At 38.4% G+C, this 15,875-nt stretch overlaps 1 protein-coding gene across 3 annotated transcripts in view; it reads right to left on the bottom strand.

Annotated features, from left to right (window-relative positions):
• Positions 1-787: 787 nt before the first annotated feature.
• Positions 788-15,875, bottom strand: part of LOC149175562 (calcineurin B-like protein 3) — a 201,958-nt gene continuing 186,870 nt past the window's right edge. For all 3 annotated transcript variants that reach the window (XM_089419710.1, XM_089419712.1, XM_089419711.1), the window contains one exon: positions 788-1,281. In XM_089419710.1, coding sequence (XP_089275836.1) covers positions 1,224-1,281 — 58 coding nt within the window. In that variant the 3' untranslated portion in view covers positions 788-1,223. The remainder of the gene's footprint in view (positions 1,282-15,875) is intronic.

The following is a 15,875-nucleotide window of genomic DNA, read 5'->3' as shown; positions in this document are numbered from 1 at the left end:
ATTAACCTGCCATTGTTCACAGGTTAATAGCAACCATTTTATTTCTAAATTAATCTTGATAAGAAAGACCTCCTTACTAGTAAGGATGTCATTCCTAATCAAACGGAAGGTAGTTTTTCATCCTTGACAAGGCTTTCATTGCTTTCAAAGACACGAGAAAGTGCTTTGGCTGTATCTGTTATAAATAACACAAAATCATCAAATTGATCCCATTATATCCAGATTTAAGATCGTGATCCTAATATTGATGATGTCAATAGTTGAAGCCTAGTTCAGTACTGAAAATCAAGGCCTCAATCATCAATACCATGCATCAAAAATTAGAACAAGTGAAGATCATCTGAAATTGTAGATAACAAAAACACTTAGTAGCACACAACTTATAAGACAGTAATCCTGAGGGGGAATCTTTCTACATCCTGCACCAATTACCTCCAACAAAAAGCCTGAAATTGTAAATAATAAAAAAACTTCAGTAGAACGTGACTTGTAAGACAGTCATCTTGGGTGGGAATCTTTGTACACCCTGCATCAATTACCTCCAACAAAAGGCATGAAATTGTAAATAACAAGAAAACATCAGTAGCACGTGACTTATAAAACAGTCATCTCGAGTGGGAATCTCTCCACATCTGTATCAATACGTACAACAAAAAGTTGATAAACATTCAATGTTTGCAACTCTCTTTAAGACATAAAGGCATGCGCAGCTCTTGAGGAGATGCTCTACCAGTGCCAGTGCTTACACATCTTTGCACTTTCTTATAGTGTCCATTTATGCAACCACTGAACTTTAATATTTGATATTAAATTATTTCATTGTCCACCATGCAATACACAAAATTTTATAATATGAAAATTACATCTCAAACATGTCATATGTGCTTTCAAAAGAATAATTCATCTTTCAGAAAAAAATACACCCTGGCACACTGAATTATGACTTCAGAATCAAGAGAATTTGAAAACAATGGGCAGATGATGACAACTTGACAAGAGGCTAAATAATCTGTTTTACACAAGAAAAAGCTAAAATGTAAAGTCAACGTGTTTTCTGCAAGAAAGTTGTTTCTGTAAGGATGAACTGAGAACAATTATTGAGAATTTGCAGAACTTTCTTGCACCTTTAGCCATAAATATGCAATGATAATGAACACCCCTGCACACCACTGCATGCTACATTTTTGTGCATTTACAGCTACCAGATGACCACTGGAGTATAATCATGTATCCTCAACCTGGGAGTGAAACACAAAGCTTGGGAATGATGTTGTGATATCCCTGTATTAGAAAACCCACTTTATTAAAACGCACTATACATCAACATGTGTATACCCAAGTCATAAAAAAGATACAAAATAAATTTCATGTAAAAAAGGCACATCTTATCAATATAATTTGCTGTTGACATTGGCAAAGAAGATACATGAAATTGAGCATAGAAAATAACAAATTGGGAATTCATTGTGCAATTTTGAAATCTAAATCAAAATGCAATGGATAGAATAAATAAACTCGCAATTCAACTTATAAATTTAGAAGAGATTGCATTGTATAGTGTAAGAAGAATTAAACACTCTTCTCGTCAAGAACAGCATTCACAGTAAAGTATTGCCTAAAATAGCGCTGCAAGCAGTGGGTCCGCTATTTTGGTAGGTCATTAACACAGTAGACAATGGGATAGTATGTTGTACAGTCATACAAAACGCGATAGCATGACCAAAACTCACTTCTGTCAATGCCCTTAGTGGAGCTTACACATAACTAGCAATTTATGTTGGTCTATCCGTGAAACTGGACAAGGTTACAAAATGACCACTTACACACCTGGCATGTCAAAGTTTCGTAAGACAGCAATTTAGGATTCACGTACTGTAACAAATAATGCTTCCATCTCTCAGAGTGTGCACTAAATGCTTAAGGAATTTCTGAGCTGACATGCTTATTATGTTTAATGTGAACTTCGTGAGACTACCATTTGGAATATTTCAAGGCCCAATATGCATCAGAGAAGCACTCGGTATGCACAGCACAGCATTGAATTAAAGTATACTGCAAGACAAGCTTACATATGTAAATCTTGAGGTACTGCCTTGCATGCATAGATAAATATGTTGAATGGTGTTGTCATTGATGCCAACGTCAGTCTTTGAACATTCTTAATATACATCTCTGTAGATTGCATCAATTGGAACCCTCAATTGACAAAAAGACCTGGAAGGAAGAGAAGGAAGTCCAAATATTTAGAAGAACCTGTGGTGTGGTCATGATACCCCACATTCGATGGGGAATTTGAATGGGAATATCTATGAAATTGCAGGCAACACCATCATAGGATGATAGATCTTGTCACGCCATTCTAACCATAGGTGGCATGCCACATAAATCCTCATGGTTGAGGAGATATGCTCTTTCAAAAATGATGCCCCGAAAGTGCAGTCAAGATGCCCAAAATGGATGATATAAGGCAGCTTTATATTGGCAATTATATTTGAGTAAAATCTTGAATATCTCTTGTGGGTCTTGAGTGACCATACCACCCTCAAAAAGGAATTTTTTAATTGATATCATGAAAAAAAAAAAAAAAATAAGCCCTCAGAACTATTGAAGAATGTAACTAGTGTCAGTATTCATAATTGTATTTGAGTTATGATGTAATGTATTTATCAAAAGAAAGAAAAAGGAATTTTTATTATTAAAGAAATTGTCTTATTAAAGCATGGGTTTCATGCTTGGGTCAATTGTTTTTAAGTCAAAGCCTCCATTGAAGGCTTATAGGGTTTATGTCAAGTGTCCTTGACCATGTCACGATGTAAAAGACCCTTCTTGGGCTTCATATTTCAAGAAAGAAATTTTTTTTAAGTAAAATAGGTCAATTAGGCCTCCTCCACCAACTTGGCCTCAAACTGGACAAGTCGGCCTAACTAACCGCAGAATCTCCTATATAAAGGTAGCAACTTGACCTCATTTGGAGCACTCACTCACCAAGTTTGATCTGCAGTTGTTGGGGGCAATAAAAAATGTGAAATTCAAGGAAGGTAGAAAGGGCTAGCGAAGGAGAAGCAGGGCTTTATCAAGCACAAGAAGTCGAAATTCTCTCTCTCTCTCTCTCTCTCTTTCACACACACACACGCGTGTGCGTGCGCGCAAAGTTGTTGAGCTGCCAGAAGGGCCGAAGTTGCAGTAATAAAACTGAGCTGAAAATATGGATTTGTTGGGGACCAAATTCTGGGTTGTCACTGGGTTGAAGCTGTTGGACAAGAAGAGATTGTTGAAGTTTGTTGAATTGTATTGGAACGCTGACTTGGTGGAGGAGGAAGGTCTTTGGGTCTAGGGTCTTCGTCTATCTCAACTTGAATTTGCTAGTGGAAGAGTTTGACTGGGTTTTCCCTATAGAGGGCTTTTCGCCCTGGAAAAGTGCTTACATTTGGTGTCTTTGATTTTCATGTTTTTCTTTGCATAATTGCTTGATGAAACAAAGATAAAAGAACATAAGAAAGTTAATAAGAACTCAAAGATATCACAAGTAATTATCAACATAAGAAAATCTTTCTGCGTTTCTGATTTTCTAACATGGTATCAGAGATAAGGTGAAGAAGAAGGAAAATGGCAAACTGAAGATCTATTGAAAAGAGAGATATAAGAAAATGGTTTCAAGGAAGGTCACAAGGAGTAGAAGATAGCAATATGACAAACTCAATGAAGGGAGAAAACAAGCTAGAAGGAGCCTCCAACTACAGGGCATGGAAAAAGAGGATAGATCTTATCCTCGCTAAGCACAAAGTTTTGGACCTTGTTCAAGGAAAAGTCAAGAAGCCTACAGATGAAGCAGAGAAGGAGAAGTTCAGAGAAACCGAAATCTTGGCCATGAATCTAATAGTAGATGGAGTAAAGGATAACCTAATTCCATACATATCCAACATAGACTCCGCTCAAGAAATGTATGAGGCTCTCTCCAAATTATTCACCATCAAGAACATTGGTCAAATAGCAAGCCTCAAGAATGAACTAAGGACAATAAAGATGACAAGGGACGATATTGTATCATCCTACTTTGTAAGGATATCTAGAATAAGAGATGATCTCCAAGCAATAGATGAAGTTGTACCAAAAAATGAGCTTGTAATTGTTGCTCTTCTAGGACTACCAAAATCTTGGAGTTATTTTGCATCAAGGATAAGTAGTTGGAAGGATACTCCAACATTCGAACAAATGTGGAATACATGCAGCCAAGAAGAAGCCAAAATATCATTAGTAAACAACAAGGAGGATGAAGAAGAAAACACCTCTAATGCTTATTCTGCTCATTACAAGAATAAGGGAACCTTCAAGAAGTTCAAAGGACCAAAGAAGAAACTTGATTTATCCAAGATTGAATGCTACACTGTCATAAGATGGGTCATTACAAAAATCAATGTCTTGAGAAACCTAGAAACAACAAGCAAGATAAGGAACAAGCAAATATCACCGATAAAGCTCCACCTCAGAAGAACAAGACTAAAGAATCAAAAGTCAAAGACTTGTATTACTAAGCCCTCTCTTACATATCCCTCTTAATCATCCATTCTAAGTTTGGTATTGTTTTCTTTTATGTTTTGATTTCTAGAGTTTGTAGGTCTAACATGTCTTGTTACAACATTTTTGAATTATTTTGATACGTTGTAGGTGTCCCTCAAAAAGATTAAATTAAGAGGGAGCCTTCACCATTTTACCAAAAGATAAGTATCTTGTTCTTTGTTTCCTCTTTTATATTTGGTTTCCCTCTCATATCAAGATTTGTTTGTATTGTGTGCTAATAACCTTTTCTTTGTATTTTCCTTGCTAGGAAAGATTGCAGAATACACAAACGTTATGGAAAAGACTTTAAAGGATAGACTTGAAGCATGGAAGAGGTTTTGTTGCAAAGGAAACCTTTCAAAAATTAACGTTCTACAAGGTTTGTTAAAGAACAACTCAAGGTATGTCTTCAACTACAAGTTTTGTTACAAGGTTCTCTTTGTAGAAAAAGGTATGTTCATTCTCTTTTGAAATTTGCTTTGTATTACTAACATCGTTATGTCTAGGATTTTGAACCTTAAAGATTCTTGTTAGGGTAATTAATCATTAGATTGAATCTACCCCTATAATATTAGCATATGATCATTCTTGTGAAACCCTAACCTTTAGGGTTCACTATAAAACCCTAGCCTTTCAGTGCTTAGGTTGTGTTAATAATAATGTTGAAACCCTAGAACGTACGATGAAAACCCTATTCTATTGATGTTTAGGGTTTTGATATTGTTTTAGCAAAAACCCTAGTCTTTTAGGAATTGTTGTTATTGTCCAAGTTATAAACCGAAACCATAGATCTTTAAGATTTTGATAAGTTAGGGTTTGTTGTTAATAAGTCAAAATCCTCAATTTTAGGGTTTGATGAATTAGGGTTTATGAGCAAGACCCTTGTATTAGCTAAAATAAGATCCTAGGAATGAAACCCTAGGTGTGTATTCTTCCGCATAATCGAACCCCTATCTTGATTGAAATTGTTGCATATCTAACTTTGATATATTGATATTTGTATCTAGGGTTTACCCAAGCAATTATTGATATAAGTCTCTAGTATATGATAATGCATCCTAGATATGTATATGCAAGTATGTTAACCGAATTGTTGATGCTCATGTTTTAGTTGTAAAATTAGTAGAGATTGATATTCTAGGATATGATGATATTGTTTTCGATTTGATTTAGTTTTGATGATAAAATCTAGGGTTTGCAACAAATCCTAGTAGAATCTGACATGTAAATGCATATTGTTGAAACCTTAGATGTATAATACTATTATTGGATTGTTATTGAATTACTGATATCTGACTTTGTGTCTCGAAGATGGAGTTTAGGTTTTACGACAAAACCTTAGAAAAATATTGAAGTATAGTATGTGACCCTTGTTGAGAAATCCAAAGTGAGGCAGTTATACGATTGCTCTTAATATGACATTATCTTGTGATTATTTTCATTATTATTAGTTGTTCTTTTAGAATTATATTTTCTTATCATCAAGACTAATGTCAAGCAACAAATAGAAGAGAACACAAGATGTAGGCACGCTGCCAGGGCAAAACCCCTCTCTAGGGGAAAACCCAGTCAAAATTCTTCCTTCAGTAGATTTAAGATGAGATGACCAAGACCCTTACAACTTAGACTCGAGACTACCTCCATCAAGTCATCCTTGCTTGTTCTTCCTTTTCACTGTGTTTGCATTCCAAAAACCATGTCATTGTGTTAGCATTGAATCCTTGACACTGTGATGCACCGAGACCTCATAATAGCACCGAGATCTCATCACTGTAATAACACCGAGATCTTATCACTGAGACCTCATTACTGTAGTTGCACCGTGACCCTTTCTCTGTAGTAGTATAGAGACCTTTTCACTGAGGTAGCATCAAACTGTAATAACAACGAAACTGTGAGATCTCCAATCCCTTCTCATTGTTGTAGCCCTGAACCTGTCGTAACACCGAATCTGTAGCAGCGTCGAACTGTGATCATCATATCACTGAACTGTAGTCTCTGTACCCTATATGAGCTCTTGTAAAGACACAGAAAATTTGTCTCTAAAATGCCTTCTCTGAACTTTGTTAGAACACCAAAATTGTCACTGTAATAGCCCGAAACTTCCTCTCTGAGATGGCACCGAAACTTCCCTTCTGAGATCCGAACTTCTGTGATTGTCACTGAAACATCCTTTCTGAAATTCACCGAAATTATCTTACTGTGGTCACCAAAATCTTCTCTGAGATGTGAGTTTTTGTTCTGTGTTTTTATGTGAAGTCCTAGGCTTGTATATATAGTGGTTCGACCATCATAAATGAGCCAACATGACTTCATGAAAGGTTGTGTCTTTATTTAAGATCAAGCTGACATGATTTCACTTGAATGAAGCCGACATGATGATGATCTATTTGAAGCCGACAGGAGGAGACTTGATGGAGGAGTCTTTAACCAATAAACAAATTCACTTTGACCCAAATAAATAATCATAAAGCCTACAATGGAGGCTTGACCTATGACAATTGACCCAAGCATGAAACCCATGCTTCAACAAGTCAATTTAATAATAATAAAAATTATTTTTGCTTTACTTTTGACAAGTATTACATTTTGATTCTAGTACAATTTATGAAGACCGAACCTAGTTACATTCTTCAACACTCCCTCTTAACTAGGGAGGTATTCATATTTACATATAACTAAAGAGGTACACGGAAGATCTCAAAACACATCATCTACGAAGGTTAGGCACCGCAATGCCATGGACTAGATTCCTGAGCAGGGAAATCTATCCATTGGTCTCTCAACAATTTAGGCACCGCAATGCCACAAACTAGATTCTTGACCAGGGCAATCTATCCGGGTGGGACTAAGATGGACTCAAGCTTTCAGCCTCTCTAGGTACCATCAGGCTTACTTGCTAACCATCAACCCAGAGATCCAGGTGCATGTCAGAGCTCAATGACCAATGCCACCTTTCCAACTTCGAGACCTAGACATCAACACAAAGTGTCGGCCAAATGTCCTCCCAGGCAATGCTTCACTCACAAAGCCTCATCACCCCTTGATCTAGCAGATCAAGGACAACAAATCTCTCCCGATCAAATTGATCGGTAACCAGCATGCTATCAAAAATCTTCGAGAGATTTACCTGTACAAGCATAATGCCAATCAATAATATACTTTCACATCTACATAATCAAATACAAACCTTCGAGGTCTTCTAAACAACAGATGTTGCTTCTCAACACAGTAGGACTACCAACCGAATCTTTGATGGAAGATTCCTCAATCATATACTTTCCTTTCCTACTTCACGTGCAACAACATATCCTTCAAAATTCATTCTCCAATGACAGTTATGCTCTCCCTCTCAACCAAGGAGATTTCCTCTATCCAGGGTCCCTCTTAACTTCAGGGAGATTTCTTCTATTCGGGCTCTCTTAACACAGGGAGATCAACTTCTTCTTTTCATCATTAGAGAATCTTTCGTGGCTTCCAACCATTTCATCAGAGTTATTACCATCACTATTCACATCATGCTTATCACTTCAACTTTATTTTACAAACATCTTCACCATCTTAAAGATTGTGTACCTGCACAACTTAGATAGCAAGTACAACCAAATAAAACAATGCGAAACACGCATGTAAAAGAATATTGAATGAATTGATTATGGATGAGCAAACAGCTCAATGATAATACAGAGATATTTACAATAATAGAAACATCAGGTTTCTATATAGAATATGGGAACAATCAGTTTCATCTTAAGAAACTGCTAAAAGAATACAAATAGCAACAGCTAAAAGAATGAGCATTAAATACTAAATAGAAATATTCTAATACCCTCCCTTAATGCTCAATCTATTTACAACACCAATAGACCCTCGGAATTTTACAAATTTATCAGGACCAAGAGGCTTGGTGAAAATGTCGGCGGGCTGCTCTGTTGTGGGAACATATTTCAACTGAACTGAGCCGTCTTCAACAAGCTGGCGAATGTAGTGGCAATGAGTTTCCACATGCTTTGTTCGTTCATGAAACACTGGATTCTTGGCAAGTTTGAGCACTCCCTGATTATCACAAAACAAAGAAGTAGGTCCGGTCTGAGAAACATGCATATCTGCCAGCATACGTCGAAGCCAAACTGCCTCACATGATGCCTTAACTGCTCCCCGATATTCTGCCTCTGTTGAGGAGAGAGCCACTGCCTGTTGCTTCTTACTAGTCCAAGTAACAGCACCGGATCCTAGATTAAACACATACCCAGCTGTAGATTTACGGTCATCAACCGAACCGGCCCAGTCAGAATCAGTGTAACCACTGAGTATAGGATTGGAACTTCGAGTGTATAGTAGGCCATAATCAGAAGTGCCACGCACATATCGTAGCACACGCTTTGCTGCGTTCCAATGATCAGCTTTAGGAGCTGACATGAAGCGGGAAATGTAGCTCACTGCAAAACTGATGTCAGGTCTGGTAGCAATAAGATAGATGAGACTGCCCACTAATTGCCTGAATAAAGTTTCATCCACAAGAGGAGATGATGACTGAGCTGAAAGTTTGAGCCCTGGTTCCATAGGAGTCGTGGCCAGTTTGCAATCCTGCATTCTGAACCTGTCCACAAGATTTTTTGCATACTTGGACTGAGAGAGAAAGATCTGATTTTCAGTCTGCCAAACTTCAACCCCCAGGCAGTAATGAAGAAGTCCCAAGTCTGTCATCTCAAAAGTTCTGCATAAATCTTGTTTGATCCCATGGATCAAATGTGCAGAGCTGCCAGTAATGATAAGATCATCCACATAGACAACCACAAACAAGATATCATTACCAGTATGCTTGATGTACAGGTTTGCATCAGAAGGGCTCCGCTGAAAACCCTGATCTGTCAGGTACTGATCAATTTTCATGTACCAAGCCCGAGGAGCTTGTTTCAATCCATAGATTGCTTTAGCTAACCGACACACTTTCTGTTCTTGACCAGCAACCTTGAATCCTGGAGGCTGCGTCATGTAGACTTCTTCTTGGAGATCACCATTTAGGAAAGCACTTTTTACATCCATCTGATGAACTTTCCAATTGAACTGAGCTGCTAGGGCAAGGACAAGCCTTATAGTACTCATCTTGGCTGTAGGAGCAAAAGTCTCCTCATAGTCTATGCCTTCCTTCTGTGAGAACCCTCGAGCCACAAGCCGAGCTTTATACTTGTCTATGGTTCCATCAGCTTTGTATTTCACTTTATACACCCATTTGCAGCCTATGGGCTTTTTCCCTGCAGGAAGATCAGAAAGTGTCCATGTGTGATTCTTCTGAAGACTCTGGAATTCGGCTTCCATAGCCTGTTCCCACTCAGATGTACCCTTAGCCTCTGAATAGGTTTCAGGCTCAAAAATACTGTGTAGGTTAGCCATAAGAGCAAAATTGACTGTAGACTGTTGTCTGTTCTTATGTCTAGAAGTTCTACCTTCAAGGAGCTCATCATCCCAGAGATCACCAATGGTTTTAGCCCACCATTTAGGCCGAAGAGTAGAAGAACCAATATCAGGAGTAGAGGAACCAATATCAGGAAGAGGTGGAGAAGACTCAAGAGCAATAGGGACCGCAAGAGGAGGGTTATTTTCTGGAGGAAGCTCAGATAGAGTATTATCAAATACTGATGCTACATCATCCCTCCCATCAGGTGGACCGACCGGAAGAAGAACACTGTGAGGCTGATCCTCATAACACTGCTCAGAAGAAGACTGAAAGAATCCTCTGTCTTCATCAAATACTACATCCCGACTGAAACTAAGACGACCAGTGGCTATATCTATCAGCCTATAGGCCTTGTGATGATCACTGTACCCTGTCATCATGAGTTTCTGGCTTTTGGAATCCAACTTAGAGCGCTTAGCAGCTGGAATCCAAACATATGCAACTGAGCCAAATACTTTGAGATGACTAATCTTAGGTTTACGGCCAGACCAAACCTCTTCAGGAGTCTTCCCTGTAACAGCCTGAGTGGGTGATCGGTTAAGCAGGTAAACAGCAGTAAATACTGCTTCAGCCCAGAATCTATTTGGAACACTCCTGTGTTGTAACATGGAACGAGCCATTTCAACAACCGTGCGATTGCGACGCTCGACAACACTGTTCTGCTAAGGAGTGTAGGGTGTGGTTAACTGACGTTTGATGCCATGAATATCACAGAAGTTGGCAAAAGCTGAAGAACAAAATTCCCCCCCATTGTCGGTCCTAAGAGTCATGATGTTACAGCCCGACTCTTTTTCAACTAAGGTTTTAAACTTCTGAAAGGTACTAAGTGCATCAGATTTATTTTTTAGAAAATACACCCACATCTTTCTACTGAAATCATCTACAATGAGTAAAAAATATTTGCAAGCAGTGATAGAGGCTGTATTCATAGGACCACAAATATCAGCATGAAGTAACTGAAGTACCTTAGATGCTCGCCAAGATTCTCCATCCTTGAATGGGGACCGATGTTGCTTTCCCGCTTGACAGGCGCCGCATACCCCCAATTGCTGAGTCTGAATATCAGGTAATCCTGACACAAGTCCCTCCCGAGAGAGCTGAGAGAGATACTGCATATTTAGATGCCCATATCGCTGATGCCATAGAGTATTGATGGGAGAGACACGTGCTGCTAGAGCCACTTCTGGAGAGTCACCGGTGTCAAGTAGCCTATATAGACCATGGTCCTCTAAGCCAACAGCAATTGTTAGACTAGTCTCTCTGTCAATAATGGAGCACTTGTGTGCACTGAACACTACATCAAGCTGAGGGGAATTCCTCATAATCTGGCTGACAGACAGTAGATTAATTTCCATACCAGGAACATAGTATACATTCAAGAAGATGAGTGTGCGCCCACCAGACTGGATCTGAACGGTACCTCTGCCAACCACTGTGTATTTTTCACCTCCACCAAATACCACGGAATCACTGAAAGGTGAGAAGTCAATAAACCAGTCACGCCTGTGAGAGAAATGGCGTGATGCACCAAAGTCAATATACCAAGCAGAAGACGGTACATGATCTGACGACCTTTTAGCCATAAAGGCGTAAAAAGCAGATTCTGTCTGCTCGGAATATTCCTGACTGCCTTCCAACATGAGATTGGTTAGCGAAGCCATCTGCACGTTTCCCAAGATATGGAAAAATACAAAAAATCCTGCACGGATTTCAACGAGGATGCAGGTTGATCCAGACAGAAATTGACAGATGCTGATATAAGTATGAAAAGATTCCCAAAGAAGACTGATTTACTGTAAGAAACACAAATTTTCTTAAACAAACACTAGATAGGAAGAATCAATAAATTGTGGAGATCTCACAAGACAGAGAAGGATCCATTTCTGTATCGAGATAGACGACTGTAAGCTTTTATCACAGTGAGCAAAGCCGGGGCTAAGACTCAGTGAAGGCTACCTGGCTTACAAAGGGCTCGACCTTAGAAAGGAATGAAAGAACTCAAGAGATTAGGATGCAAAGAAGCTAGCTGATCAAGAAAACTCCCTGAGCGCAGTTTCGAAATGAACTACTGAATTTTTCAAACTATGAAAAATTATTTCGAAATCAAATATCAGTTTTTAGAAAAGCCGGAAATTCAAATATCAGTTCTTAGAAAAGCCACTGATAGTAAGCCGATAATGCTGCCTGCTTAAAAAACTTCTTTTAAGATGACTGTACCAAACCTTAACAAATTATGTTGTGAAAGAAAGAGGCTTGCACACAGAAAATTACTCAGAAAATTAAGAAGTACTAAACTTCCTTGTACTCACAGCATCAAGCCAGCGGCCAGCTTTCCACTTTCAACTCTTAAAATGATGCCCACGACTGCAACCTCTATACCTCAAGTAGTAGGAAGAAGAATAAATTGTAGAGGCTCTGCGTGATCGATTAGCACAGCAAAATGACCCCACAACCTAAGCTGTGGACTGAGCTCACTTCAAAAAATAACTGTGATGCTATTCTGGTCCCATCGCTTCAAATGAAATCACAATAAACTTTGATCCAATTGCTAAGCAAACACAGGAATCTGGAAAATACCTTTTACGTGAAAATGCCAAATATTTTCAATGTCGTCACTATAATCTGGAAAATCCCGTCGCGTGATACAAGCGGGGCTTAAATCACTGGCAGATCTCGATCTGTGGAATACACGAGCCAAAAATACGTGACGTAAACACTTCAATTTTCGGTTTCCGCTACCGCTTCCGATTACTGTAACTTGTGGTGAAGACTGTGAAGACTGTGAATAAGACGGACCTCTGTCGGCCTGGAGATAACAGTCGACTGCTCGACAGTTCGACACACCTAGCCGAGAAGAATGACGCAGATGACACAATGTTGTGGATATGGAGCGTGGCGGCAGAGGGTCTGAGGATTTGTTAAGAAAATTGGTCACGATTTTATGTCGTCACGGAGAATGCCGTCACTTGGAAAATGCGTGAGCCAAAAATACGTGGAAATGTCGTCACTGAAAATGCGTAAAAAAAATGTTTAACTGTAGCTTCGACTTTAAACGCTTCGGCTTTGGACGCAGATTCTTCAACTTCGGTTTCCGCTCCAGTCACAGTCGATATTACAGTCACAGTCACAGTCGATATCTGGTGGAGGAGACAGTCACAGTCGATATCACAGTCGAAAATTCCGCTCCACTTATCAGATAAAAAAAATGACGCAGAAGCCCGCAAATTGATTTACTGCGGTTGAATTTGAGATTCCACGCTTGTGAAAGAAACCTGCAATTCGATGCTATACAAGAACAGCGATGAAAACCTAATGATAAACCGTCTAGCATGGGCCGAACAATAGCTTTCAGATCTCAGACCAATCAGACCATGAACAAGCGTTCTTTGTAAATGGAGACGCTAACCCTTGGAGAGAAAAAAAATTTCGAATGTGGCCACGATAACAAAAAAATCCAGATCCCTAAAGAGCAATTTCGAAATGAAACAAAATTTTTCAAATAGTGAAAAATTATTTCGAAAGACACCTGTGCTCTGATACCATAAAACAGTGCGAAACACGCATGTAAAAGAATATTGAATGAATTGATTATGGATGAGCAAACAGCTCAATGATAATACAGAGATATTTACAATAATAGAAACATCAGGTTTCTATATAGAATATGGGAACAATCAGTTTCATCTTAAGAAACTGCTAAAAGAATACAAATAGCAACAGCTAAAAGAATGAGCATTAAATACTAAATAGAAATATTCTAATACCAAATCTATAGAATCGTGAAGTAAGTCATATCAGAATCACGAAAGAATTAGACTTTTCACACATAATCAACAAGAGACTATACTTCAACTTCTTGCCCAAGTTTTGTTACAAACCCTAAATCACATCCACAGCTCATCAAGATATCAAGCTCATTATATCTAGGGTTCCAATACTCTTTCGATGACATGACAAGTTCTTTCATATAGCAAACCCTAGAAACAAATCAGATCAATGAATCTAACACCTTTCAGAATTCATAGGTTAGACTACCTACTATGATTTCATGTAAACCCTAGATTTTATACATGAGCTCCAACAATCAAATCTGATCACAACTTAATCAACAACATAACTAGTTTCTATTAGGGTTTGACGTACACCCTAGATTTCTCATTTTCACAATATCAACAATCACTATATAGATTCATTGATTCCAAATTTTCATATCACACGTACTAGAGAATTTAAGTACTACTAGGGTTTAGCTGGAAAACCCTAGATTTACCAAACAGCATCATCCTAGTACATCAAACTTTGACTAGGGCTTGTTTCCAAACCCTAGGACTCATGACCATTATCAACACACATATCTAGGAATTCATTATCATGCATAAGCACATCATATGCCAGACAACATTAATACATTAGACATACACTGACCTAGACCAAGCTAGGGTTTCGATTAAATGGACACATATTTAAGTTTATCTTCCTCATTCTCTTTGAATTCTCTTTCATCTTTATTCTTCCATGGAATTTTAATCCTAGACTCCATTAACCTTTAAATAAGAAAGGCACTAGTCTAATCGCTTGTGAAAATCCCATAAATAAATAAAATAAAAACCCTAAAATTTTGACTTTTATGTTTTCAAGGGTGAATTAGGGTTAATTTATAGCAAGATCATCATTTTTCAGCATTATTTGCCTTGGATCTTATTGTCATAGGGTTAAGACATGTGTGCATTCATTTGGAAAAGTGAAAATATAATTTCATATGCATTTTTTAATCAATGAATGAATTGAATTGATTTACATGAGCAAATGAAGCTCAATAAGTAATACAAAGATATTTCACAGAAATAGAAACATCAAGTTTCTATTAGAAAATAGAAACAGCGAGTTTCTTCTAAGAAACTGCTAAAAAAGATAAAAATAGAAACAGCTAATAAGAATGAGCATTAAACACTAAATAGCATTATTCTAATATCCTCCCTTAATGCTCAATCTATTTACAACACCAACAGACCCTCTGAATTTTACAAACTTATCAGGACCAAGAGGCTTAGTGAAGATGTCGGCGGGCTGCTCTGTTGTGGGAACATATCACAATTGGACGGATCCGTCTTCAACAAGCTGGCGAATGTAGTGACAATGGATTTCTACATGCTTTGTTCATTCATGAAAGACTGGATTCTTGGCGAGTTTGAGCACTCCCTGATTATCACAGAACAAAGGAGTAGGGCCTGCCTGGAAAACATGCATATCTGCAAGCATACATCAAAGCCAAACTGCCTCACAAGATGCCTTAACTGCTCCCCGATACTCTGCTTCTGTTGAGGAGAGAGCCACTGCCTGCTGCTTCTTACTAGTCCAGGTGACAGCACTAGATCCTAGATTAAACACATACCCAGCTGTAGATTTACAGTCATCAACCGAACCGGCCTAGTCAGAATCTGTGTAACCACTGAGTATAGGATTGGAACTTCGAGTGTACAGAAGTCCATAATCAGGAGTGCCACGCACATAACGCAGCACACGCTTTGTTGCTATCCAATGATCAGCCTTAGGAGCTGCCATGAAGCAGGAAATGTAGCTCACTGCAAAACTGATGTTAGGTCTAGTGGCAGTAAGGTAGATGAGGCTGCCCATTAATTGCTTGAATAAAGTTTCATCCATAAGGGGTGAGGATGACTGAGCTAAAAGTTTGAGCCCTAGTTCCATAGGAGTCGTGGCAAGTTTGCAATCCTGCATTTTGAATTTGTCCACAAGATTTCTGGCATACTTGGACTGAGAGAGAAAGATGTTGTTCTCAATCTGCCAAACTTCAACCCCTAAACAGTAATGAAGAAGTCCTAAATCTGTCATATCAAAAGTG

The sequence above is a fragment of the Pinus tabuliformis genome, chromosome 4_1, assembly GCF_031772625.1.
Source record: "Pinus tabuliformis cultivar Carrire ecotype Pingquan chromosome 4_1, CPIR1, whole genome shotgun sequence".
Taxonomy (NCBI): domain Eukaryota; kingdom Viridiplantae; phylum Streptophyta; class Pinopsida; order Pinales; family Pinaceae; genus Pinus; species Pinus tabuliformis.
The sequence above is the reverse complement of the archived record's forward strand: the minus strand, read 5'-3'. Positions and strand labels throughout refer to the sequence as shown.